This window comes from Oncorhynchus kisutch, linkage group LG16, assembly GCF_002021735.2.
Source record: "Oncorhynchus kisutch isolate 150728-3 linkage group LG16, Okis_V2, whole genome shotgun sequence".
NCBI classification, from domain to species: domain Eukaryota; kingdom Metazoa; phylum Chordata; class Actinopteri; order Salmoniformes; family Salmonidae; genus Oncorhynchus; species Oncorhynchus kisutch.
Genome location: NC_034189.2, coordinates 51,286,255 through 51,311,141, shown reverse-complemented (window position 1 = coordinate 51,311,141; position 24,887 = coordinate 51,286,255). Strand labels below are relative to the sequence as shown.

General features: G+C 42.2%; 1 protein-coding gene across 1 annotated transcript; it reads right to left on the bottom strand.

Moving 5' to 3' along the window:
- Window positions 1-4,555: 4,555 nt before the first annotated feature.
- LOC109890326 (flocculation protein FLO11-like) lies at window positions 4,556-20,993 on the bottom strand. The gene is made up of 16 exons (XM_031792887.1): window positions 20,880-20,993; window positions 17,693-20,047; window positions 16,187-16,291; window positions 15,963-16,072; window positions 15,386-15,529; window positions 15,181-15,266; window positions 14,904-15,037; window positions 14,581-14,694; window positions 14,162-14,331; window positions 13,488-13,640; window positions 7,343-7,455; window positions 6,756-7,087; window positions 6,428-6,509; window positions 5,805-5,963; window positions 5,357-5,516; window positions 4,556-5,118 (listed from the first exon to the last, which is right to left on the bottom strand). Exons 1-16 carry the CDS (start codon window positions 20,914-20,916, stop codon window positions 4,930-4,932), a joined length of 4,443 nt encoding a protein of 1,480 aa, XP_031648747.1. The 5' UTR covers window positions 20,917-20,993; the 3' UTR covers window positions 4,556-4,929.
- Between the last annotated feature and the right edge of the window lie 3,894 nt (window positions 20,994-24,887).

The following is a 24,887-nucleotide window of genomic DNA, read 5'->3' as shown; positions in this document are numbered from 1 at the left end:
GTCTGAATCCTGGCTTAGGAAGGCCACCAAAAATGCAGAAATGTCCATCCCCAATTACAAACTTTTCCGTCAAGACAGAACTGCTAAAGGAGGCAGAGTTGCAATCTACTGTAGAGATAGCCTGCAGAGATCTGTCCTACTATCCAGGTCTATGCCCAAACAGTTCGAGCTACTAATTTAAAAAATCCATCTCTCCAGAAATAGTTTCTCACTGTTGCCGCTTGTTAAAGACCCCCCTCAGCTCCCAGCTGTGCCCTAGACACCATATGAGAATTGATTGCCCCCCATCTATCATCAGAGTTCGTACCGTTAGGTGACCTAAACTATAGGATATGCTTAACACCCCTCCTAAAATCTAAGCTAAATGCCCTCAATCTCACACAAATGATCAAGGAACCTACCAGGTACAACCCAAAATCCGTAAACATGGGCACCTCATAGATATCATCCTGACCAACTTGCCCTCTAAATACACCTCTGATGTTTTCAACCAGGATCTCAGCAATCACTGCCTCATTGCCTGCGTCTGTTATGGGTCCGCGGTCAAACGACCACCTCTCATCACTGTCAAAAGCTCCCTAAAAAACTTCTGCAAGCAGGCCTTTCGACCTGGCCCGGGTATCCTGGAAGGATATTGACCTCATCCCATCAGTTAAGGATGCCTGGTTGTTCTTAAAAGGTGCCTTCCTCACCATCTTAAATAAGCATGCCCCATTAAAAAAATGTAGAAGTAAGAATAGATATAGCGTTGGTTCACTCCAGACTTGACTGCCCTTGACCAGCACAAAAGATCCTGTGGCACACTGCACTAGCTTCGAATAGTCCACGCCATATGGAACTTTTCAGGGAAGTCAGGAACCAATATACACAGTCAGTTAGGAAAGCAAAGGCTAGCTTTTTCAAACAGAAATTTGCATCCTGCAGCACTCATTCCAAAAAGTTTTGGGACACTAAAGTCCATGGAGAATAAGAGCACCTCCTCGCAGCTGCCCACTGCCCTGAGGCTAGGTAACACTGTCACCACCGATAAATCCACGATAATCAAGAATTTCAATCAGCATTCCTAAATGGCTGGCCTTGCTTTCCACCTGGCTACACCAACCCCGGCCAATAGCTCTGCACCCCCTGAAGCAACTAGCCCCCCCCCCGCTTCTCCTTCACGCAAATCCTAACAAATCAGCTGGGCTAGGCAATCTGGACCCTCTCTTCCTAAAATAATCCGCCGCCATTGTCGCAATTACTAGTCTGTTACAACCTCTCTTTCGTATCGTCTGAGATTGATAAAGATTGGAAAGCAGCCCCTCTTCAAAGGGGGAGACACTCTAGACCCAAACTGTTACAGACCTATATCCATCCTGCCCTGCCTTTCTAAAGTCCTTGAAAGCCAAGTGAGCAAACAGATCACTGGCCATCTCGAATCCCACAGTAACTTCTCCACTATGCAGTCCGGTTTCCGAGCTGGTCACCTCAGCCACGCTCAAGGTCCTAAACGATATCATAACCACCATCAATAAAAATCAATACTGTGCAGCCGTGTTCATCAACATGGCCAAGGCTTTCGACTCTGTCAATCACCGTATTCTTATCGTCAGACTCAAAATCCTTGGTTTCTCTAATGACTATCTCGCCTGATTCTCTAACTACTTCTCAGAGTTCAGTGTGTCAAATCGGAGGGCCTGTTGTCAGGACCTCTGGCAGTCTCTATGGGGGTGCCACAGGGTTAAATTCTCGGGCCGACTCTTTTCTCTGTACATATCAATGATGTCGCTCTTGCTGCGGTTGATTCTTTGATCCACCTCTACGCAGACGACACCATTCTGTATACATCTGGCCCATCTTTGGACACTGTGTTAATTAACAAACCTCCAAACGAGCTTCAACGCTGTATAACACTCCTTCCGTGGCCTCCAACTGCTCTTAAATTCTAGTAAAACTAAATGCATGTTCAACTAGCATCACTACTCTGGACGGTTCTGACTTAGAATATGTGGACAACTATAAATACCTAGGCATCCGGCTAGACTGTAAACTCTCCTTCCAGACTCACATTATTAAGCATCTCCAATCCAAAGTTAAATCTAGAATTAGCTTCCTATTTCACAACAAAGCCTCCTTCACTCATGCTGCCAAACCTACCCTCATAGTACTGACTATCCTACCGAACCTTGACTTGGGCGATGTCATTTACAAAATAGCCTCCACCACTTTACTCAGCAAATTGGATGCAGTCTATCACAGTGCCATCCGTTTTGACCCCAAATCCCCATATACTACCCACCACTGCGACCTGTATGCTCTCATTGGCTGGTCCTCGCTACATATTTTTCGCCAAACCCACTGGCTCAAGGTCATCTATAAGTCTTTGCTAGGTAAACCTTATCTCAGCTCACTGGCCAGCATAGCAACACCCACCCATAGCAGGCGCTCCAGCAAGTATATTTCACTGGTCACCCCCAAAGCCAACACCTCCGTTGGCCGCCTTTCCTTCCAGTTCTCTGCTGCCAATGGCTGGAACGAATTGCAAAAATCACTGAAGTTGGAGACTTATATCTCCCTCACTAACTTTAAGCGTCAGCTGTCAGAGCAGATTACCGATCGCTGCAGCTGTACACAGCCCATCTGTAAATAGCCCATCCAACCAACTACCTACCTCATCCCCATATTTGTTTTTTGTTTTTCTGTTCTTTTGCACACCAGTATTTCTACTTGCACATCCATCGTGATCTGCACATATATCACTCCAGTGTTTTAATTGCTAAATTGTAATTACTTCACCACTATTGGCCAATTTATTGCCTTAGCTCCTTACTTCATTTGCACACACTGTATACAGATTTTTCTATTGTGTTATTGACTGTATGTTTGTTTATCCCATGTGTAACTCTGTGTTGTTGTTTTTGTCGCACTCCTTTGCTTTAACTGGCCAGGTCGCAGTTGTAAATGAGAACTTGTTCTCAACTGGCCTACCTGGTTAAAGGTGAAATAAAAAATTATATATTTTCTTTCTTTTTTTTGTTGTGAATAACTAGGTGAAAATTAACCCTTTAATAGGCAGCTCAACTGAGCAGTTGACAACCAAATTAAATGAAATTAAACATATGCATTTTATTTACCATATTTTATCATGCCATTTATTACAATTATCATGTGGTTTTCATTATTGGACTCCTATATTTTTTTACACAAACATTCATAGATGTGCAGGTGAGCGAAGACATGGACGTGAGCAAATCCTATCCTGATTGATCACACTTTTTTCAGTACCACTTGTGTTTAAAACAGGATATGACATCACAGTACAATGTTGCTGACCTCAAGCATAATTTTGGTATCATGAAATTACTGATATGTTGTTATTTATTAATTTGAGGAACTCTTGAAAAATATGCTCTACCTGGCAGTTGAGATGCACATTAAAGGAATGCTATTTAGACAAAGCTAGCTATTATGGACAATGAAGAAATATTGTTATGGGATTTTTTTTGTCGATGCAAATACAAAAATATTTTCATATTGATATCAACCTGTTATCTTCAATTTGTTTCACAAATGTTTTCAGGACATGTCATTTTACAGGTATTATGAGCATATAAACAGTAAACATGAAATGACATATATATGAATATTCATATATTGACACAAATGTATCATATTGAAATCAGTCATCATTTATCTTGGCCTGTCTTCCATTATAAGTAACTGAAGCAGACTTGACATTAATTAATGCACAATGATGTACAGATGATTTAAGAAGCATATGTAAAATCCAATACAAATTAAGTTTAACCTAATCGGGATACTCAGTCTGGTACAGTTGTTTGCGATCAAATACAGATTATTTATGGCCTATAGGGCTAGGGGGCAGAATATTCACTTTTGGATAAATAGTGTGCCCAATTTCAACTTCCTGCTACTCATGCCAAGAATATAAGATATGCATATTATTCATAGATTTGGATAGAAAACACTCTGAAGTTTCTAAAACTGTTTGAATCATGTCTGTGAGTATAACAGAACTTATGTAGCAGGCAAAAGCCCGAGGACTAACTGTTCAGAATTTTGCTTGTTTTGCCTCTCTCTGTTCCCTGACTTGTTATTGCCAAGGGATATTTCTTAGGAATGAACCTACCGCTTCCACTGGATGTCACCAGTCTTTGGAATTTGGTTGAGGTTATTCCTTTGTGCAATGAAGAAGTAGGCCAACTAGGAACTGGGTACACTTTTGTGAGTTGCGCAAGATGTGAAAAGTGGCGCTGGTTTGTTTTCATTCCTGTATTGAACACAGATTGCCCCGTCTACAATTTGATCAATTATTAACATTTAAAAATACCTAAAGTATTATTACAAAAGTAGTTTGAAATATTTTGGCAAAGTTTATAGGCAACTTTTGAAATATTTTGAAATATTTTCCTGTGTTTTTTGTAAGCTGTTTTTTTCTGGATCAATGCGCTTTATAAATGGACATTTTGGATATGTATGGACGGAATTAATCAAACAAAAGGACCAATTGTGATGTTTATGGGACATATTGGAGCTCGTCAAAAGAAGCTCGTCAAAGGTAATGCATGTTTTATATTTTATTTCAGCGTTTTGTGAAGCGCCTGCAGGGTTGAAATATGCTAACCCCTTTGTTCACTGCTGGTGCAGATGGTGCAGGCTATCATATAATAGCTTCTTGTGCTTTCGCCGAAAAGCATTTTTAAAATCTGACACGTTGGCTGGATTCACAACGAGTGTAGCTTTAATTAAGTATCTTACATGTGTGATTTAATGTAAGTTTGAATTGTATAGTATTTTATTTGAATCTGGCGCTCTGCATTTTCCCTGGCAATTGGCCAGTTGAGACATTTGCGTCCCGCCTATCCCTTACATACTATCCCTTACATACAATTTTTTCAGGAAAATAGTTTTTCTGTGGCAGTTAAGGTGTTAATGTGTTGACAGAATAGTGTCCAGCTGTGTGTATGATTCAACCTTTTCTCTGCGCTTGCCTCGCCATAGACTGAACCTCTTGGTGTGAAGCGGGATCCCAACGCTAGAAACAGATTTCAAAGCATCCGCCATCATTTTCTTGACAATTGCTGTTCTTGCTGTGAACAGAATGAAAATCTGCAAGCCCTGTGGAGCAAAAGCAAAAACACAAAGACAGGATCAAGTATTTTCCCGAACACACAAGGACAAACAAAAGGTAGCGTTTCCATAAAGACCAGCTCAATTTATTTATGTTTACTAGGTGTCAAATTTTCATTAATGTCTGGATTCTGTGGTACAATAGTATTTCTAGTTTACATTTTAGTCATTTAGCAGACGCTCTTATCCAGAGTGACTTACAGTAGTGAGTGCATACATTTACTACCTGAGTGGTGGTGAGAACACAGAAGGAGATGTTGAGTATGGTGTACATGGTCTGGTTCTGTGTAATGAGCAACAGATAGCCCAGGATCCAGGAGAGACCGAGCACCACAGCCAGAGAAAAGCTACTGAGGAACTTCTTCTTCATCGATGTGTGTCTTGTACTGGGAAACATAACCAACATACTTAGATTGCTGTAATAGACTGCCGTAATGCTGTGGTATAAGAACAGTATGCTTCCATTGACTGAGTGATTTAGAGCACGGTGCTCATTAAATTTGATGATTTGATTACTAATGACTGAATTAATAATGACAAAATAATAATACATTTGATTTATAACAGCTTTTCACTGAAATACAATTTTAAAAAATTAACAAGCTCGTTAGTAGGCATTTAAATTGACTACAAAGTTCTACTTTGTGTCCCCAAAATTCCCTCGTTAACATTACCTGGTTAAATGTGGGTTGGTCTTGCATGTTGTAACTGTAAAACATACCAACACCACCGTGTTGAAGATAAGCATGAACGCCACAGGGATCAGGAACCCCCAAAACATTGGCAGCTTGAAGTCAAAGTTCTCCTTTGGATCAAGGGCAGCAAGCCAGCAACTGACAGGTCAAATGAATGAGTTAGAGAGTGGGACAGTGACAAAACAGGACACCAGTGATTTGAATAACGTGGTATGAAGGAGACATGGTGGGTGGCATAAGTAAACAAGACACCTTTGAACAAAACGGATCATCACTTTTTTTTTAAAGAATAAATATATTTACATTGCCTTTGGCTAATTATTAGCCAATTATTATTATTAGCATACGAACATTGATAAGGATAACCTTTAACATCATGAGTTATGTAATAACTTTATAAAGCAATTGCCCCACTTTAATTTAAATTGAACCTATTATAAGATAACCACAGAAGAGGAAGTTGCAGTACAGCACAGCACTCAGGTGTAGTAGAATAGTACAGTAAAGTATAGTATAGTACAGTAAAGTATAGTATAGCATAGTATAGTACAATACAGTACAAAGAAGTAATACAGAATTAGTATAGTACAGTATTGACTCACAATTCCTCCTGCCTGTATCCCAGTGGATCATCCACTCTGTAACTAATTCCCAAGGTGAGGGCCACCACAACTGCAGGCAGTCCTAAAGGAGAGAATGATGTTGTTATTTCCTGGTAGATTTGCATGCAGCCATATACATAGTATATACACTACACATACATCCTCTAAAGACATTACATCACTATACAAGTTGCTTTTAAGTTCTATTTCAGGCTTATTAGAGCCTGGAAATATCACCTAGCATTAGTTTTGGTTCAAGGAGCCCAGGTCTAATGTCAGCCAAAGCTTCTGAAACTATTAAATACTTTGTTTCTCCATGCTGTCCTACCCCATCCGATGGCCACGGTATAGGCTGTGAAGTGTGATGGGCTGGTGGCCAGGCTGTTTCTGATCATCAGGAAGACATGTGTGGCGTACAGCGTGTTCCAGGTGAACGTCCCCAACAGGAAGTACTGCAGCAGGACTGCCACTGCAGTACAGGGCCCTCTGTCCCGCTCTGTGTGTGTATCGGACGGGGGGAGAATGTTGTCCTTCTGTATTTTAGGTTTGCCCAGCTGTTTATGAGGGTTGCCCACTCCCAACATGAAGAGGAGGGTGAAGATCAGGAGACACATGCAGACGCTCACTAAGAGGACCGTTGGGTTGGTTTTGCGTGATTTCCTGGGGACAGGTGATAGACAACACTATGTTAGGGAAGTTATATGTATAGCTATGGATGTGTTGGTTCATTAATAGTGGGTTTTATAATGGTTTCACCTATCAAGTCCTGTTGGATCAGACAAAGGGCTTCTTTACACTATTGAGAAACACCCAATATTTTGAATTGGTTCTGGATCCCTGTAGGATCTTACCGGGTCACCATCTGGAATGTTATTGTATATTTTGAATTGGTTCTGGAACCCTGTAGAATCTTACCTGGTCACCATCTGGAATGTTATTGTTAAACTCAACCCTATGATGGACATGGAGCATCCCAATGTGGTGATCGAGTCTAGCTCATTAGCGTATTTATAATCCCTCCTGAATGTCTGTAGAAAGAAAGAAAAAATACATTTCAACACAAAGTTTCTGTCACAGTCATACTGTATAAAGTCATCACCCTCATGTGTCTGGATATGCTGCCGTAAACCATAGGTCAGTGGTTCTCACACGAGGGGTCACCTGATATGAAAATGAGAATTTCCAAAATCCTGCAAAAAAAGTAATCTCAAAATCCCTGCGGTTAACCTTAATTTAATGTGGTTAACCTTAATTTAAATGATTCAAATATTAAACATAAAATTAAACCAGAGTGCGCCTTAGATTGTGGCAGAAGGCCGCACTTGACCGCTGCACTTGAATCATTCCCAGTTAAGGTGACCACATTTAAAATGCACAAATGCGAGACAACAGGAGGATTTATGGGACAGTGTAACTTACCCCGTACCTAACTTCAAAATAGGCCAATGCATCATCTGTCAATCACGAATGATAATTCTTCCTGTTTTGCCAATGAAATGTCCAAAATGCATCTGATTGCCAATCATTTAATCTCAATCAGATTCATGAGAATATGCATTTAGATATTCTTGAGTTACTGTTTCATGCACAAATTAGAGCAGATGGTGTTAAACGACACTGCTCAAAAAAATAAAGGGAACACTTAAACAACACAATGTAACTCCAAGTCAATCAAACTTCTGTGAAATCAAACTGTCCACTTAGGTAGCAACACTGATTGACAATCAATTTCACATGCTGTTGTGCAAATGGAATAGACAACAGGTGGAAATTATAGACAATTAGCAAGACACCCCCAATAAAGGAGTGGTTCTGCAGGTGGTGACCACAGACCACTTCTCAGTTCCTATGCTTCCTGGCTGATGTTTTGGTCACTTTTGAATGCTGGTGGTGCTTTCACTCTAGTGGTAGCATGAGACGGAGTCTACAACCCACACAAGTGGCTCAGGTAGTGCAGCTCATCCAGGATGGCACATCAATGCGAGCTGTAGCAAGAAGGTTTGCTGTGTCTGTCAGCGTAGTGTCCAGAGCATGGAGGCGCTACCAGGAGACAGGCCAGTACATCAGGAGACGTGGAGGAGGCCGTAGGAGGGCAACAACCCAGCAGCAGGACCGCTACCTCCGCCTTTGTGCAAGGAGGAGCAGGAGGAGCACTGCCAGAGCCCTGAAAAATGACCTCCAGCAGGCCACAAATGTGCATGTGTCTGCACAAACGGTCAGAAACAGACTCCATGAGGGTGGTATGAGGGCCCGACGTCCACGGGTTGGGGTTGTGCTTACAGCCCAACACCGTGCAGGACGTTTGGCATTTGCCAGGGAACACACAGATTGGCAAATTCGCCACTGGCGCCCTGTGCTCTTCACAGATGAAAGCAGGTTCACACTGAGCACATGTGACAGACGTGACAGAGTCTGCAGACGCCGTGGAGAACGTTCTGCTGCTTGCAACATCCTCCAGCATGACCGGTTTAGCAGTGGGTCAGTCATGGTGTGGGGTGGCATTTCTTTGGGGGGCCGCACAGCCCTCCATGTGCTCACCAGAGGTAGCCTGACTGCCATTAGGTACCGAGATGAGATCCTCAGACCCCTTGTGAGACCATATGCTGGTGCGGTTGGCCCTGGGTTCCTCCTAATGCAAGACAATGCTAGACCTCATGTGGCTGGAGTGTGTCAGCAGTTCCTGCAAGAGGAAGGCATTGATGCTTTGGACTGGCCCGCCCGTTCCCCAGACCTGAATCCAATTGAGCACATCTGGGACATCATGTCTCGCTCCATCCACCAGTCTGTTGCACCACAGACTGTCCAGGAGTTGGACAGGAGACCATCCACCACCTCATTAGGAGCATTCCCAGGCGTTGTAGGGAGGTCATACAGGCATGTAGAGGCCACACACACTACTGAGCCTCATTTTGACTTGTTTTAAGGACATTATATCAAAGTTGGATCAGCCTGTAGTGTGGTTTTCCACTTTAATTTTGAGTGTGACTCCAAATCCAGACCTCCATGGGTTGATACATTTGATTTCCATTGATAATTTTTGTGTGATTTTGTTGTCAGCACATTCAACTATGTAAAGAAAAAAGTATTTAATAAGAATATTTCATTCATTCAGATCTAGGATGTGTTATTTTAGTGTTCCCTTTTTTTTTGAGCAGTGTATATAGCCTTCCTGAATTTTTTTCAATCAAAGCACATTCTGTCTAGTGGCATGTGCACTGTTGAAGTTTGGCTGCATTATCATCTTTTGGGACTGTTCAGCTAACCATCCTAAATCTCATGAGGGGGTGTTTTTAGTGTAACAGTGACATTTTACTATGCTATTATATTTGATTCTGTAATGCAGAATACTAATTCATCATTAAGTGATCTTCCAAGAAATTGTTTCAGCTTTTTTATACAATGTGTGGGTCTAATCCTGAATGCTGTTTGGCTCAAACTACATTCCAGCTGGTGTCTATTCCACAAGTGTGCGTCTATTCCACTGGCTAAATCTATGATGTTAAAATGCCTATTTACTCTGTTCCATCTGACTGCGCTGTCCACTGGCCTCAGCCCAGCCAGTCAATGTATAAACTTGATCTCCACTATAAAAAGCATCTAGACATTATCTCACATTTCTTTTAGACTAACATTTCATTTTCAACACTTGGAGATTTGGCAGGAAGGCAGTGTTTCTTAGCCAGTTGAAATCGTGATTCAGCTGGCATAATGTTTATGGATATATATACAAAGAAATGTCAATTGAAAAAAAAGTATATAATAAACAGCTTTTATAAAAAGTCTCTCTCTCTCACCGTGACTACAAGAGACAGGTTGGAATGTCTGACTGATGGTGGTGTTTGAATTTATGGATACAATCTGGGATGTGATTGTTTGCAGGACAATGTTCCAAAATTCCCGCACAATCCGGGATATGTGGTCACCCTATTCTCAGGCGAATGGGGAGGCACAGAAACTCACATCAATACCTTTGTCAGCTAACACTGAATCTAAGAATTGATGCTATAGCTAGCAATCAATAGGAAACTGAATGAACCACTCAAAAAGTCCCCAGCTTTCCAAATGGACATTTGTTGTGAGGGCCAAGATGCCCATTCATTTCCTTTTGTTCGCTACATGTCGGGGATGTTATTCACGGTGACATATTGTTCTGTCTCACGATTCTCGAGCATGAAACTGCAGAGAGGATGCGTGACTGTATTGAAAAAAAAACAGATTCCATGGGATTGACCGGTGGGCAACAACAAAAACAACAGCCTTTGTTGACTTTCTTGTTCTTTGTTGGCTATGTAAATTACATATTTGGGAAATGGAACGAACTGAACGCAAGCATGCAGGGGAAATACAAAACATTCTACAGATGAGTGACTGGATCAGTGGATTCAGAGAAAATATTTATTACTGGAGAGAAATTTGTTCGACTGTTAACCTGCCTCAGTTGACATGCCAGTAAGTGAAATCAAAAGCTTCAAGAGCCATTATTGTCATACCCTGATCTGTTCCACCTGTCCTTGTGCTTGTCTCCACCCACTCCAGGTGTCACCCATCTTCCCCATTATCCACTAGGTATTTATATCTGTGTTTTCTGTCTGTCTGTCTGTCTATGCCAGTTCGTCTTGTTTTGTCAAGTCAACAAGCATGTTACGCCGTGCTCCTACTTTTTCCTTCTCTGTTTTTTGCTAGTCCTCCCGGTTTTGACACTGGCCTGCTGCCTGCCTGACCATACTGCCTGCCCTGACCTCAAGCCTGCCTGACCATACTGCCTGCCCTGACCTCGAGCCTGCCTGCCACTCAGTACCTCCTGGACTCAGACCTTATGATCTCTTGCCTGCCCAATGGATACTAATAAATATCAAAGACTCGAACCATTTGCCTCCCGTGTCTGCATCTGGGTCTCGCTCTGTGCCCTTATGACTGAATGTATAAAGCATTTTGGTTCCTGACCCAAAGGGAATAAATATCCTGCCGTCTCCCTCCGAGCATTACAACTCATGGTACCCTTTGATAGCTCATATCGGTGTGAAGCTGTATTTAGTGCACTAGTCTGCATTAAAACCAAATAACGATCCAGGTTGGAAGTGACAGCAGAGATGAGGGGAGCATTGTAAATCACACCCCCTGATTTTGAGAAGATCCAAAGCAACATGCATCAAGTACAGTGGGGTAAAAAAGTATTTAGTCAGCCACCAATTGTGCAAGTTCTCCCACTTAAAAAGATGAGAGAGGCCTGTAATTTTCATCATAGGTACACTTCAACTATGACAGACAAAATGAGGAAAAAAATCCAGAAAATCACATTGTTGGATTTTTTATGAATTTATTAGCAAATTATGGTGGAAAATAAGTATTTGGTCATCTACAAACAAGCAAGATTTCTGGCTCTCACAGACCTGTAACTTGTTCTTTGAGGCTCCTCTGTCCTACACTCGTTACCTGTATCAATGGCAACTGTCTGAACTTGTTATCAGTATAAAAGACACCTGTCCACATCCTCAAACAGTCACACTCCAACCTCCACTATGGCCAAGACCAAAGAGCTGTCAAAGGACACCGGAAACAAAATTGTAGACCTGCACCAGGCTGGGAAGACTGAATCTGCAATAGGTAAGCAGCTTGGTTTGAGGAAATCAACTGTGGGAGCAATTATTAGGAAATGGAAGACATACAAGACCACTGATAATCTCCCTCGATCTGGGGCTCCACACAAGATCTCACCCCATGGGGTCAAAATGATCACAAGAACGGTGAGCAAAAATCCCAGAACCACACGGGGGGACATAGTGAATGACCTGCAGAGAGCTGGGACCAAAGTAACAAAGCCTACCATCAGTAACACACTACGCCGCCAGGGACTCAAATCCTGCAGTGCCAGACGTGTCCCCATGCTTAAGCCAGTACATGTCCAGGCCCGTCTGAAGTTTGCTAGAGAGCATTTGGATGATCCAGAAGAAGATTGGAAGAATGTCATATGAAACCAAAATATAACTTTTTGGTAAAAACTCAACTCGTCGTGTTTGGAGGACAAAGAATGCTGAGTTGCATCCAAAGAACACCATACCTACTGTGAAGCATGGGGGTGGAAACATCATGCTTTGGGGCTGTTTTTCTGCAAAGGTACCAGGACGACTGATCCGTGTAAAGGAAAGAATGAATGGGGCCATGTATCATGAGATTTTGAGTGTAAACCTCCTTCCATCAGCAAGGGCATTGAAGATGAAACGTGGCTGGGTCTTTCAGCATGACAATGATCCCAAACACACCGCCCGGGCAACGAAGGAGTGGCTTCGTAAGAAGCATTTCAAGGTCCTGGAGTGGCCTAGCCAGTCTCCAGATCTCAACCCCATAGAAAATCTTTGGAGGGAGTTGAAAGTCCGTGTTGCCCAGCAACAGCCCCAAAACATCACTGCTCTAGAGGAGATCTGCATGGAGGAATGGGCCAAAATACCAGCAACAGTGTGTGAAAACCTTGTGAAGACTTACAGAAAACGTTTGACCTCTGTCATTGCCAACAAAGGGTATATAACAAAGTATTGAGAAACTTTTGTTATTGACCAAATACTTATTTTCCACCATAATTTGCAAATAAATTCATTAAAAAATCCTACAATGTGATTTTCTGGATTTTTTTCCTAATTTTGTCTGTCATGGTTGAAGTGTACTTATGATGAAAATTACAGGCCTCTCATCTTTTTAAGTGGGAGAACATGCAATTGGTGGCTGACTAAATACTTTTTTGCCCCACTGTATGTCTCCTATATCACCATCTCATTAGTGGTGGTGAGATAAGAGACATTATGTCAGACAAATTTACAATTGACTATCATAGTCCCACATTAAAAGTGTGTGATGGTGAATTGAGAAGACAATCAGAAACACTGTTAGAATGTTTGGTAACTGACTGTCATACCCCATCTTAATTACTACAAAAAAAAGGAACATGGTTGGGGTCACGAGAATTATCACATATCAAAATTGGGTCATGGGCCAAAAAAGTTTGTGAACCCCTCCATAGGTCAGAGTGTGGTCAGTAAAAGGGAGATGAAGGCAGCTAGCTACTCACCATCAGCACAGCAAAGTTAGTGGTGTGATTACAGAAACATTGCAGGCCGTCTGCTGAGTGGTTGACTTTGTAGCAGCCAAAGGTGCTCCAGTCTTTCAACGTGTAGTTCCATGACACGCAGGCAAAGTCATAGAGGGAGGTGTTGGGAACAGCCTGAGAAGTGAGAACAGACACAAACTCACTGTAAATCCTTCAGCAAAAGACATGCACTCACAGTATTCCTTATTTAAATAATTATAATCATAAAGTAAATTGTGAAATACAACAGGTCATTAAGCACATGTGGGAAATAATTATTATAGATCATATTATATACAAGACAACATATGCTTCCTGGTTCACTATCAAAAACTTGCTTCCCTGTTCACTGGCCAAAATATAAGCGTCAATGGAAACTTTGATCAGGGTTGTCAAACTCGTTCCATGCAGGGCCTAGTGTCTGCTGGTTTTAGTATTTTCCTTTCAATTAAGACAGACAATCAGATGAGGGGAGTTCCTTACAAAATAGTGACCTTAATTCATCAATCAAGTACAAGGGAGAAGCAAAAACCCACAGCAACTCAACCTTCCGTGGAATGAGTTTGACACATGACTAAGATAATGATTAACTTCCCATTATGTTTCCCAGAGAATTTGGACCGTTATGCATTTATTGATTCTAAGAGAAATCTTACTGTGGGCTTGAAGAGCATCTCAACATGTAACCCAGACACTTGGCCCAGGTTAGCAGAGATGACCCTTCTGCTGGTCCCTGAAGAAGCACTGAAAGCCCTGGACTTGAAGAACCGGTCGCTTTGGTAGAGCACAAAACCAATGGAGTTGTTTGTGTTTTTACTACGTAAAACTGAGTGTAGTGAGGGAGAGAGAGGGAGAAAGAGAGAGGGGGGAGAGAGAGATTGTTTATCATAACAGGACTTCATATACATAGTAGCTTGACCATGCCTAATAGGCTTATCTCATGTGACTCAACTGTATTGGACAATCAATATTTGTGGCACTGCTTACCTGTTTTCGACGACCACAAAGAGCAGTTCTCTCGGTGAAAGTGGTATAAGGAAGGATACATTATGTTTGCATACCAACATTGACTCACCTGATGGGAATTTTATGACAATCTGGACATCGGTAGAACCTCCTTTGTCAGCTATCAGTTCAGAGGTATTGGTGTTGAGATGAATTCTGTTGGCCACAAAATTACCAGATCTTCCTGGAGACGGAGATTAAACTGATTTAGCAATCGAAAGCAGAACAATATAGTGTTAATTCTGTACTTGTCTGTAGAACAACAGATACAATCCATACCAAACCTTATTGACCAACAGCAGAGGAGAAACATTTGAAAAATTAGAAGTTTTACACAGATATAAACTATCACTTTAAATGCCAGTATGTAGGTTCACTAGCAGTCCCACCCACCAGTCAGAGCAGTAAACTGGATCCCTACTGTGTCACTTGGTACTTGGACAGACTGGACTGCCAGGTTGGGCTGAACCACCAAGGACACATTATTGTACTGGTCCAGGGAAAACTTCTCCAGGGTCTCTGTGAGGCTGGGAGAGAAACACAGAAAAACATTAGTGTACATGCACCCATACAGACACGCACTGAGGCACATGTACACACATGAACTCAAATATATGCAGAAACACACACACACACACACACGCTCACACAGACAAACACACTCCTGTACTTTTGGACAGCGTCTCTCTCCTGTGTACTCTCCTCACTGGCATTGAGCAGCTGACTGATGGTGGTTACAGCTGCCACTGCGATGTCCTGCAACATGATCAAAACCAGGGGATGAACCTCAGGGGTTCAAATCACTGCAGTGACAACCTCACGTTTCTCTCCAGAACATGTCATAGTTCACAACTTGATTTCAAAACATGTTATACCTCTGTGATATTTGCAGACTGAAGCAGTGTGTTAGCTATCTGAGCTGCTGTGGTGATGTTGTCAGCTGACAGCTGCTCTGGTTGGGAGGTCAGGATCTGAGTACTGAAGGCTAACTGTAGTAAATCACCTGAACTGCTGGAGATCTGAGCAGGGAGAGACAAAGATTTTATTATTGTTTGTCAACAGAACATTGTGGAAGTGAAGTTGCTCTACCAACTGTGAGTACATTTCAATATTAAAATTGTCACTATTAAATATGTGGATCAGTTGGTAGAGCAAGGCACTTGCAACACCAGGGTTGTGGGTTTCATTCCCATGGGGGACCAGTATGAAAATGTCGCTCTGGATAAGAGAGTCTGCTAAATTACAAAATGCACCAAATACCGTAATGTGAAACAAATTAAAAAAATGTTCCGCATCACCTGTTAAGCAGAATAAAGGAACAGAATACATGATCTGAAGGTAAAAGCCAGTTGTTACTGATCTAAGATCCACTCCTCATAATGATGACCTAAGTAACGCAACATTGAGACTTGTCAAATTTCAGGATCCTAAAAAATATGCTTATTGACTTACATTTCCTTGAATGTCACCGAGGGTAAATTCACACTGCAGTTCATGAGGAGGACCAAACATCGGAGAGCCAGTGTCATTCAAACATCTTGCTGAGGCTCTTGATAAACCAGCTGGAGGAACCAAGATGAAAAGATACTCAAGATTTTATGTTACCTAGTCCAACATTAATTAGGACTGTAACAGACAAATACATTTTTCTCATTTTATGTGAATAAAAGTAATACCACTGGTTGTCTTCTCATCACACAACTCTTTTGAATAAGCAGACCAGCCAACCGTTGTTCTTGGGTAGGAGAAATGACCAATGATGGTGGAATTGCAGAAATTCCCTATAGAAGGAAAATGCATTTCAACATTGACCAAATGTATGACTAAACATGAAATATACATTCTGAATGAGAGATCCAAGGAGTAGTGTTGTGGACTCAATGTGAGATCCAGAGTTAGGTATAGTAGTGTAGTATTGTGGAGGAGTCTGAATGGTAGATCCAGGGTTAGGTATAGTAGTGTAGTATTGTGGAGGAGTCTGAATGGTAGATCCAGGGTTAGGTATAGTAGTGTAGTATTGTGGAGGAGTCTGAATGGTAGATCCAGGGTTAGGTATAGTAGTGTAGTATTGTGGAGGAGTCTGAATGGTATATCCAGGGTTAGGTGTAGTATTGTAGTGGTGTGTACTGTGAATGTGAGATCCAGGGTTAGGTATAGTATTGTAGTGGTGTGTACTGTGAATGTGAGATCCAGGGTTAGGTAAAGTATTGTAGTGTTGTGGAGGAGTCTGAATGGTAGATCCATGGTTAGGTGTAGTATTGTAGTGGTGTGCACTGTGAATGTGAGATCCAGGGTTAGGTATAGTACTGTAGTGGTGTGTACTGTGAATGTGAGATCCAGGGTTAGGTATAGTATTGTAGTGGTGTGTACTGTGAATGTGAGATCCAGGGTTAGGTATAGTATTGTAGTGGTGTGTACTGTGAATGTGAGATCCAGGGTTAGGTATAGTATTGTCGTGGTGTGTCCTGTGAATGGTAGATCCAGGGTTAGGTATTGTAGTGTAGTATTGTGGAGTGGAGTCTGAATGGTAGATCCAGCGTTAGGTATAGTAGTGTAGTATTGTGGAGGAGTCTGAATGGTAGATCCAGCGTTAGGTATAGTAGTGTAGTATTGTGGAGGAGTCTGAATGGTAGATCCAGGGTTAGGTATAGTAGTGTAGTATTATGGAGGAGTCTGAATGGTAGATCCAGCGTTAGGTATAGTAGTGTAGTATTGTGGAGTGGAGTCTGAATGGTAGATCCAGCGTTAGGTATAGTAGTGTAGTATTGTGGAGGAGTCTGAATGGTAGATCCAGGGTTAGGTATAGTAGTGTAGTATTATGGAGGAGTCTGAATGGTAGATCCAGGGTTAGGTATAGTAGTGTAGTATTGTGGAGGAGTCTGAATGGTAGATCCAGGGTTAGGTATAGTAGTGTAGTATTGTGGAGGAGTCTGAATGGTAGATCCAGGGTTAGGTATAGTAGTGTAGTATTGTGGAGGAGTCTGAATGGTAGATCCAGGGTTAGGTATAGTAGTGTAGTATTGTGGAGGAGTCTGAATGGTAGATCCAGAGTTAGGTATAGTAGTGTAGTATTGTGGAGGAGTCTGAATGGTAGATCCAGGGTTAGGTATAGTAGTGTAGTATTGTGGAGGAGTCTGAATGGTAGATCCAGGGTTAGGTATAGTGTAAGTGTGTGGATGTACCCTCTGAACAGGTGTCTCCGGTCCACTCATCAGGACAGATACAGACTCCATTCTGCAGCTCACCACTGTTGATACAGACCAGAGGAGGGGTTGTGGTGATAGAGGTGGTGGTGGTGGTGGTGGTGGTGGTGGTGGTGGGAGTAGAGGTGGTAGGAGAGGTGGTGGTGGTGGTAGAGGTGTTTGGGAGACTGGTACTGGTGATAGGGATAGAGGTAGGGTAACCAGTAGTTGGAAGACCAGTAGTATTTAGGTATTCGGCAGTTGGAGTGTCAATAGGTGTAAGGTCAGGGGTTATAGCAGAATCAGTAGGTGTAGGGTCAGGGGTTATGTTGGAATCAGTAGGTGTAGTGTCAGGGGTTATAGGAAAATCAGTAGATGTAGGGTCAGGGGTTATAGGAGAATCCGTAGATGTAGGGTCAGGTGTTATAGGGGAATCAGTAGTTCTAGGGTCAGGGGTTATAAGGGAATCAGTAGGTCTAGGGTCAGGGGTTATAGTGTAATCGGTAGATGTAGGGTCAGAGGTTATAGGGGAATCGGTAGATGTAGGGTTAGGGGTTATAGGGGAATCAGTAGATTTAGGGTCAGGGGTTATACGGGAATCAGTAGTTCTAGGGTCAGGGCTTATAGTGGAATCAGTAGTTGCAGATGCAGGGGTTATAGGGGCATCAGTAAGTGTAGGTTCCGGGATTATAGTGGAATCAGTAGATGTAGGGTCAGGGGTTATAGTGGAATCAGCAGTTGCAGATGCATGGGTTATAGAGGAATCAGTAGTTGCATATTCAGGAGTTAGAGTGTAATCGGTAGATATAGTGTCAGAGGTTATAGGGGAATCGGTAGTAGTAGGGTTAGGGGTTATAGGGGAAACAGCAGTTGTAGGGTCAGGGGTTATAAGGGAATCAGTAGTTCTAGGGTCAGGGGTTATAGTGTAATCGGTAGATGTAGGGTCAGAGGTTATAGGGGAATCGGTAGATGTAGGGTTAGGGGTTATAGGGGAATCAGTAGTTGTAGGGTCAGGGGTTATAGGAGAATCAGTGGGTGTAGGGTCAGGGGTTATGTTGGAATCAGTAGGTGTAGTGTCAGGGGTTATAGGAAAATCAGTAGATGTAGGGTCAGGGGTTATAGGAGAATCCGTAGATGTAGGGTCAGGTGTTATAGGGGAATCAGTAGTTCTAGGGTCAGGGGTTATAAGGGAATCAGTAGGTCTAGGGTCAGGGGTTATAGTGTAATCGGTAGATGTAGGGTCAGAGGTTATAGGGGAATCGGTAGATGTAGGGTTAGGGGTTATAGGGGAATCAGTAGATTTAGGGTCAGGGGTTATAAGGGAATCAGTAGTTCTAGGGTCAGGGCTTATAGTGGAATCAGTAGTTGCAGATGCAGGGGTTATAGGGGCATCAGTAAGTGTAGGTTCCGGGATTATAGTGGAATCAGTAGATGTAGGGTCAGGGGTTATAGTGGAATCAGCAGTTGCAGATGTATGGGTTATAGAGGAATCAGTAGTTGCATATTCAGGAGTTAGAGTGTAATCGGTAGATATAGTGTCAGAGGTTATAGGGGAATCGGTAGTAGTAGGGTTAGGGGTTATAGGGGAAACAGCAGTTGTAGGGTCAGGGGTTATAAGGGAATCAGTAGTTCTAGGGTCAGGGGTTATAGTGTAATCGGTAGATGTAGGGTCAGAGGTTATAGGGGAATCGGTAGATGTAGGGTTAGGGGTTATAGGGGAATCAGTAGTTGTAGGGTCAGGGGTTATAGGAGAATCAGTAAGTGTAGGTTCCGGGATTATAGGGGAATCAGTAGATGTAGGGTCAGGGGTTATAGTGGAATCAGTAGTTGCAGATGCAGGGGTTATAGTGGAATCAGTAGTTGCATATTCAGGAGTTAGAGTGTAATCGGTAGATATAGTGTCAGAGGTTATAGGGGAATCGGTAGTAGTAGGGTTAGGGGTTATAGGGGAATCAGTAGTTGCATATTCAGGAGTTAGAGTGTAATCGGTAGATATAGTGTCAGAGGTTATAGGGGAATCGGTAGTAGTAGGGTCAGGGGTTATAGTGGAATCAGTAGTTGCAGATGCAGGGGTTATAGAGGAATCAGTAGTTGCATATTCAGGAGTTAGAGTGTAATCGGTAGATATAGTGTCAGAGGTTATAGGGGAATCGGTAGTAGTAGGGTTAGGGTTTATAGGGGAATCAGTAGTTGTAGGGTCAGGGGTTAAAGGGGAATCAGTACTTGTAGACTCAGTAGTTGGAGTGTCAGTAGCTGAACGGTCAGGGGTTATAGGGTCATCAGTAGTTGGGATAGTTATTTCAATGGTGGTTGGAATGGCAGAGGATGTGGTGAGATCCCCCTGTTGAAAAGAGACTTTAAAAAAGAGAATTAACTCAGTAAACCACATAAACAAGGATACATGGTGTCAGTTCCTATAATCATAGGAGATGATCCATGCTGTTCCAGTTTCATCTGCATCAGTGTAGAAATGTTTTCTACTGTTCTTTATAACAGAAATAAGTCATTATCACTGCAAATAAACGGTTGATAGCAAAGGCTACTCTGTTATCAACTGAATCTGAGACCTGACAGTAGTCTATTCACCGTCAATAGTGTCTGCATAAAAGAACGTCTGAAACAATGTCTTGATAGACACTAATGTATTCTTCACAGCAAACAGACAAAACATTGATCAATCATAAACCAAACTTTTAAATACTTAAACCAAACTGTAAATACAGTAAATTCACATATTGGTAATAATCAATTGATAAGTTAAATGAATCATACATTTTTGCACATTTGAAGTGAAAGCAAATTTCCTACACAATTCTCAATCATACAAGAAACTTAACAACATCTTCATACACTGAGTATACCAAACATTAGGAACACACTCCCCAACAGACACACACCCTTCTGCCCTCAGAACAGCCTCAATTTTTCAGGGTATGGACTCTACAAGGTGTTGAAAGCATTTGACAGGGATGCTGGCCCATGTTGACTCCATTGCTTCCCACAGCCTTGGCTGGATGTTCTTTGGGTGATGGACCATTCTTGATACAAGGGATCATAGCTTTCACCTGGAATCACCTGGCCAGTTTATGTCATGGAAAGAGCAGGTGTTCTTAGTGTTTTGTACAGTCAGTGTATGTCTGAACATCTTAAACCACCCTGAATGAATCAAATATACAGCAAGTCTTACCTGTAGCAAAGACAACCATAATCCATAGCTCCTTCATCTCTGCTGTTTCCAGTCATCCAGTATCAGCAGACTGCACATTATTAGACCGTCTGTGGGTCTTATGCTGTTCTCCTCCTGTCACAGAGACTGCAGTAAGGCGCAGATACCAGTTAATTATTTACTTTTGATATTAAGGGGGAAGTACTGTACATTGGCTCCAACACAACTCACATTGTCAACAGGATCAGTAAAGACACACACAAGTAGATCAGCTACATGAATGGATGAATAAAATGGATACACATGGATGGATACTGTGAGGACCAGTCAACCAATAGCATTAACCAATAGCATCTCTTTGCAAAACATTATTGGTTGCAGCTGGCAAATTACAGTACATGTTTTGGTAAACATAACAACTGTTTTCCACTAGATCAGGTGTAATCAGATCTCCGGATTAGAGTTGAAGAATAAAACAAAGTAATGGAAGTGTCTTGGAGGTTTGGATTAGAATGTGAGGCCACTAGAGGGTGTAATTTTCTAGAACAGGGTTCCCCAAACTCAACCTGGGGCCCTCCTGGGTGCATGTTTAGCTTTTTTGCCCAAGCACTGCACAGTGAATTAACATAACCAACTCATCAAGATTTGATTATTTGAATCAAACCACATCGAAACTATGTTGAAATTATAATGGACCTACATTTATAGTCTCTTCACTCTGTCCAGCTTAATAAAAGTAAAATAAAACCGAGACCGTCAGGGAGTCTGGAATATTCAAAAAGTGTTGGAATGAGGACTAATTTTAGCAAAAGTTGACTGTGAGGAAGTATAGTATTTAAAATACAATGGGGGTCATTACTGTCGGCTCACCTGAAAGGTACTCGCCACCCTGTGTCTTCTGAGAGCCGGATGTCACTGTAATCGTTACTCCTTCTTCCTCCTTCAAGGAACTCAGAATCACCTTACAGGAATTTGACTGGGTAAAATGGAGCTGCTACAATAAACAGAATAGACACACAGGCGGGACATAGCACCCACTCAGATCGCGGAACCGACCATGGAACCGGGCTGAACGCCATGCCCGAACTGGGCACTGGCGCAGAGGAAGGCTCTGTGACCTGGGGCACAAAGCACATGGCCTGGGGCACAAAGCAAGATTTACAACCGTGGAAGAAACAACCGTTGTACTCAAACACTGTCTCAACACCGTCAATCTCTGTGTATCCATCTCCGTGAAACGGCCCAATAGCCATCTCCCCTCTATTCAAAACATGTTGAATAAAAAATGTTTTTATCCTGGGCCAAGTACTCCAACCATTGAATGTACCCACTAGAGTATGACTTGAATTGTCGGCGGTAGTTGTCATGCGATGGAATGGCTATAGATGCTGGGGGTAAAGGTAGGTTTTCATGCATGCCGATGCAATAGTTGTACCACTCCAGGGGTCAATGCCGGCATCTTTGATGACCTATTCTCTGAATCTGAGGCATCCTTCACGCAGGATAACCACATCATTGTCACAGTATGACTCCATCTCTTTATGGAAATCAAAGGTATTATGACGTACTGTCTCATACCATGTCATGAATCTCTCTTGCTCTTTGGGAGACATTTGATCACACCCATACATTTCATTGGGCTTGGATAAGATCCAATATAATGTAGATTCTCCTCAGATGTGAAGAAATTAGGAAACCAACCTTTCACAGAGTTTTCAAAACCCAAGGCCTCAGGCATTAAAGGCAATCTCATAGGTAAGAAATTTAGACTGTCAATGTATCTCCGGTTGAAAGCGGGGTCTCCAAAACACAAGATATTACTACCTTGCGCTATGACCCTGGGTGCAACGCCTTGTTGTATCAAGGGGTTCAAAGGAAGATAGGAATCATAGGCTCTAGAATTGTGAGCTACAAACGTGAAGTTTCTGTACTGGGGTTTTCTGAAGTGTTTTAGAACAAGTAGTGCACAATTGGTTCCCTCTGCCGACCACTTTTCACCCTTGAAAGTCATGGTAGATTACAAAAATAGGCAAATGAACCCCGGATTGCTGATTAGTCTCAAAGTCATAAAACACATATTTCTCTGAATGTTCATCTTCAGCCAAGGGCTGAATAAAGCACTCGTGTGGCACTTCTTGAACCACTTCAGTGTCTCTGCTTTTCAAAGGCCCTTTACAGATTGGGCAATGTATGATCCCACACACGTGAGTTTTGGGGTTGACTATTTTAAGGTTGTAATTGCAATGGCATTTTGGTCATTTCTTGTTAATGTCACAACTGCTTACAGATTTACATGCTTTGGGGTGCCAGGTTTCAATTTTGTGTTTTTCATAGCAGTAGGCCGAATGACATGTGCGTTGACAATCCACACAGGGTGTTAGGTTTAAGGGCTGCATCGGACATTTTTCATGCTGACATACTGAACAGTTATAACGACAAGAGTGCCCCCCCTTTCGGGTGTAGCCTGTATGACATGATGGACACACATATGGTGCTCCTAAAAAATCTCTGATGTTGGTAATAGCATAATAATGGGCGTTTTGCACATAAAAGTACAGAATCTGAGGATGAGGTGGTGGGTTGTTCTGGAATTTCAAGAGAGCTGAATTACCTCTACTATGGTACAAAACCACAATCTTGATGTTCAGAACATTTTCAAATTTGACTACGTCAGAGAAAGCAACAGCCTCCTGTATACCTAGATCGACGGCATTTTGGAGCTCCCTAGCCTTTTGTAAAGCTTCTAGATCAGTACATCCAGGATGGAGTAAATGTGATAGGCCTATTGCAAAGCATAACTGATTAACAGGATTGTTAATGTTTATGAGATATGCCTTCTTATTGTTTATGATTTCTGATTGCATGAGACTATAAAGTTTCCTTCTCTGACCCCCTCCGCCTAGGGGTTGGTGAACTATTTGTACAACAAGCTCTAGGGTCCTATCAGCTATGATGGCTAAATTAGATTGAACAAGGCGCTCCAGCAGGGCTATAAATTGTTAAAGATCTGCTTCGCCATTGGGTAAAACAAGAGATACTGTGTTTTGCAGACTATCTCCACATATTTCAAGTTGTAAGACATCCCGAGGTCCTGCGAAATCTGTAGCCCTTTCTAAAAGTTTGCCAAGAGTATCCAAAATCATCACATAAAAACTGCATAATCAAGGCTCTGATTCATACATGTGAAATAAAAAAATTGACAAATATCTGTATTGCTGAATTTATTGCCGTACACAACACGGACACATCTATCAATACGATCACCACTCTGATTTATTACACAATTTTCTAATTCCTCAAAAACATTGTGGGGTCTTCAGACATAGGAGTTAAAGGAGGTGTGTGTGTGGGGGGGGGGTGTTGAAGATGTTGTGCTCTCATTCATTTGGTTAATTAAGGATGTGAGTTCCGGGGGGACCTGTGATAATGGGTGTTCAGGTGTCTGAGTTATTGATGGGGAGGTTGGCCCTGTCTCATTCATTTAGTTAATTAAGGATATGAGTTCCTGGGGGGACCTGTGATAATGGGTGTTCAGGTGTCTGAGTTATTGATGGGGAGGTTGGCCCTGTCTCATTCATTTGGTTAATTAAGGATGTGAGTTCCGGGGGGACCTGTGATAATGGGTGTTCAGGTGTCTGAGTTATTGATGGGGAGGTTGGCCCTGTCTCATTCATTTAGTTAATTAAGGATATGAGTTCCTGAGGGGACCTGTGATAATGGGTGTTCAGGTGTCTGAGTTATTGATGGGGAGGTTGGCCCTGTCTCATTTAGTTAATTAAGGATATGAGTTCCTGGGGGGACCTGTGATAATGGGTGTTCAGGTGTCTGAGTTATTGATGGGGAGGTTGGCCCTGTCTCATTCATTTAGTTAATTAAGGATATGAGTTCCTGGGGGGACCTGTGATAATGGGTGTTCAGGTGTCTGAGTTATTGATGGGGAGGTTGGCCCTGTCTCATTCATTTAGTTAATTAAGGATATGAGTTCCTGAGGGGACCTGTGATAATGGGTGTTCAGGTGTCTGAGTTATT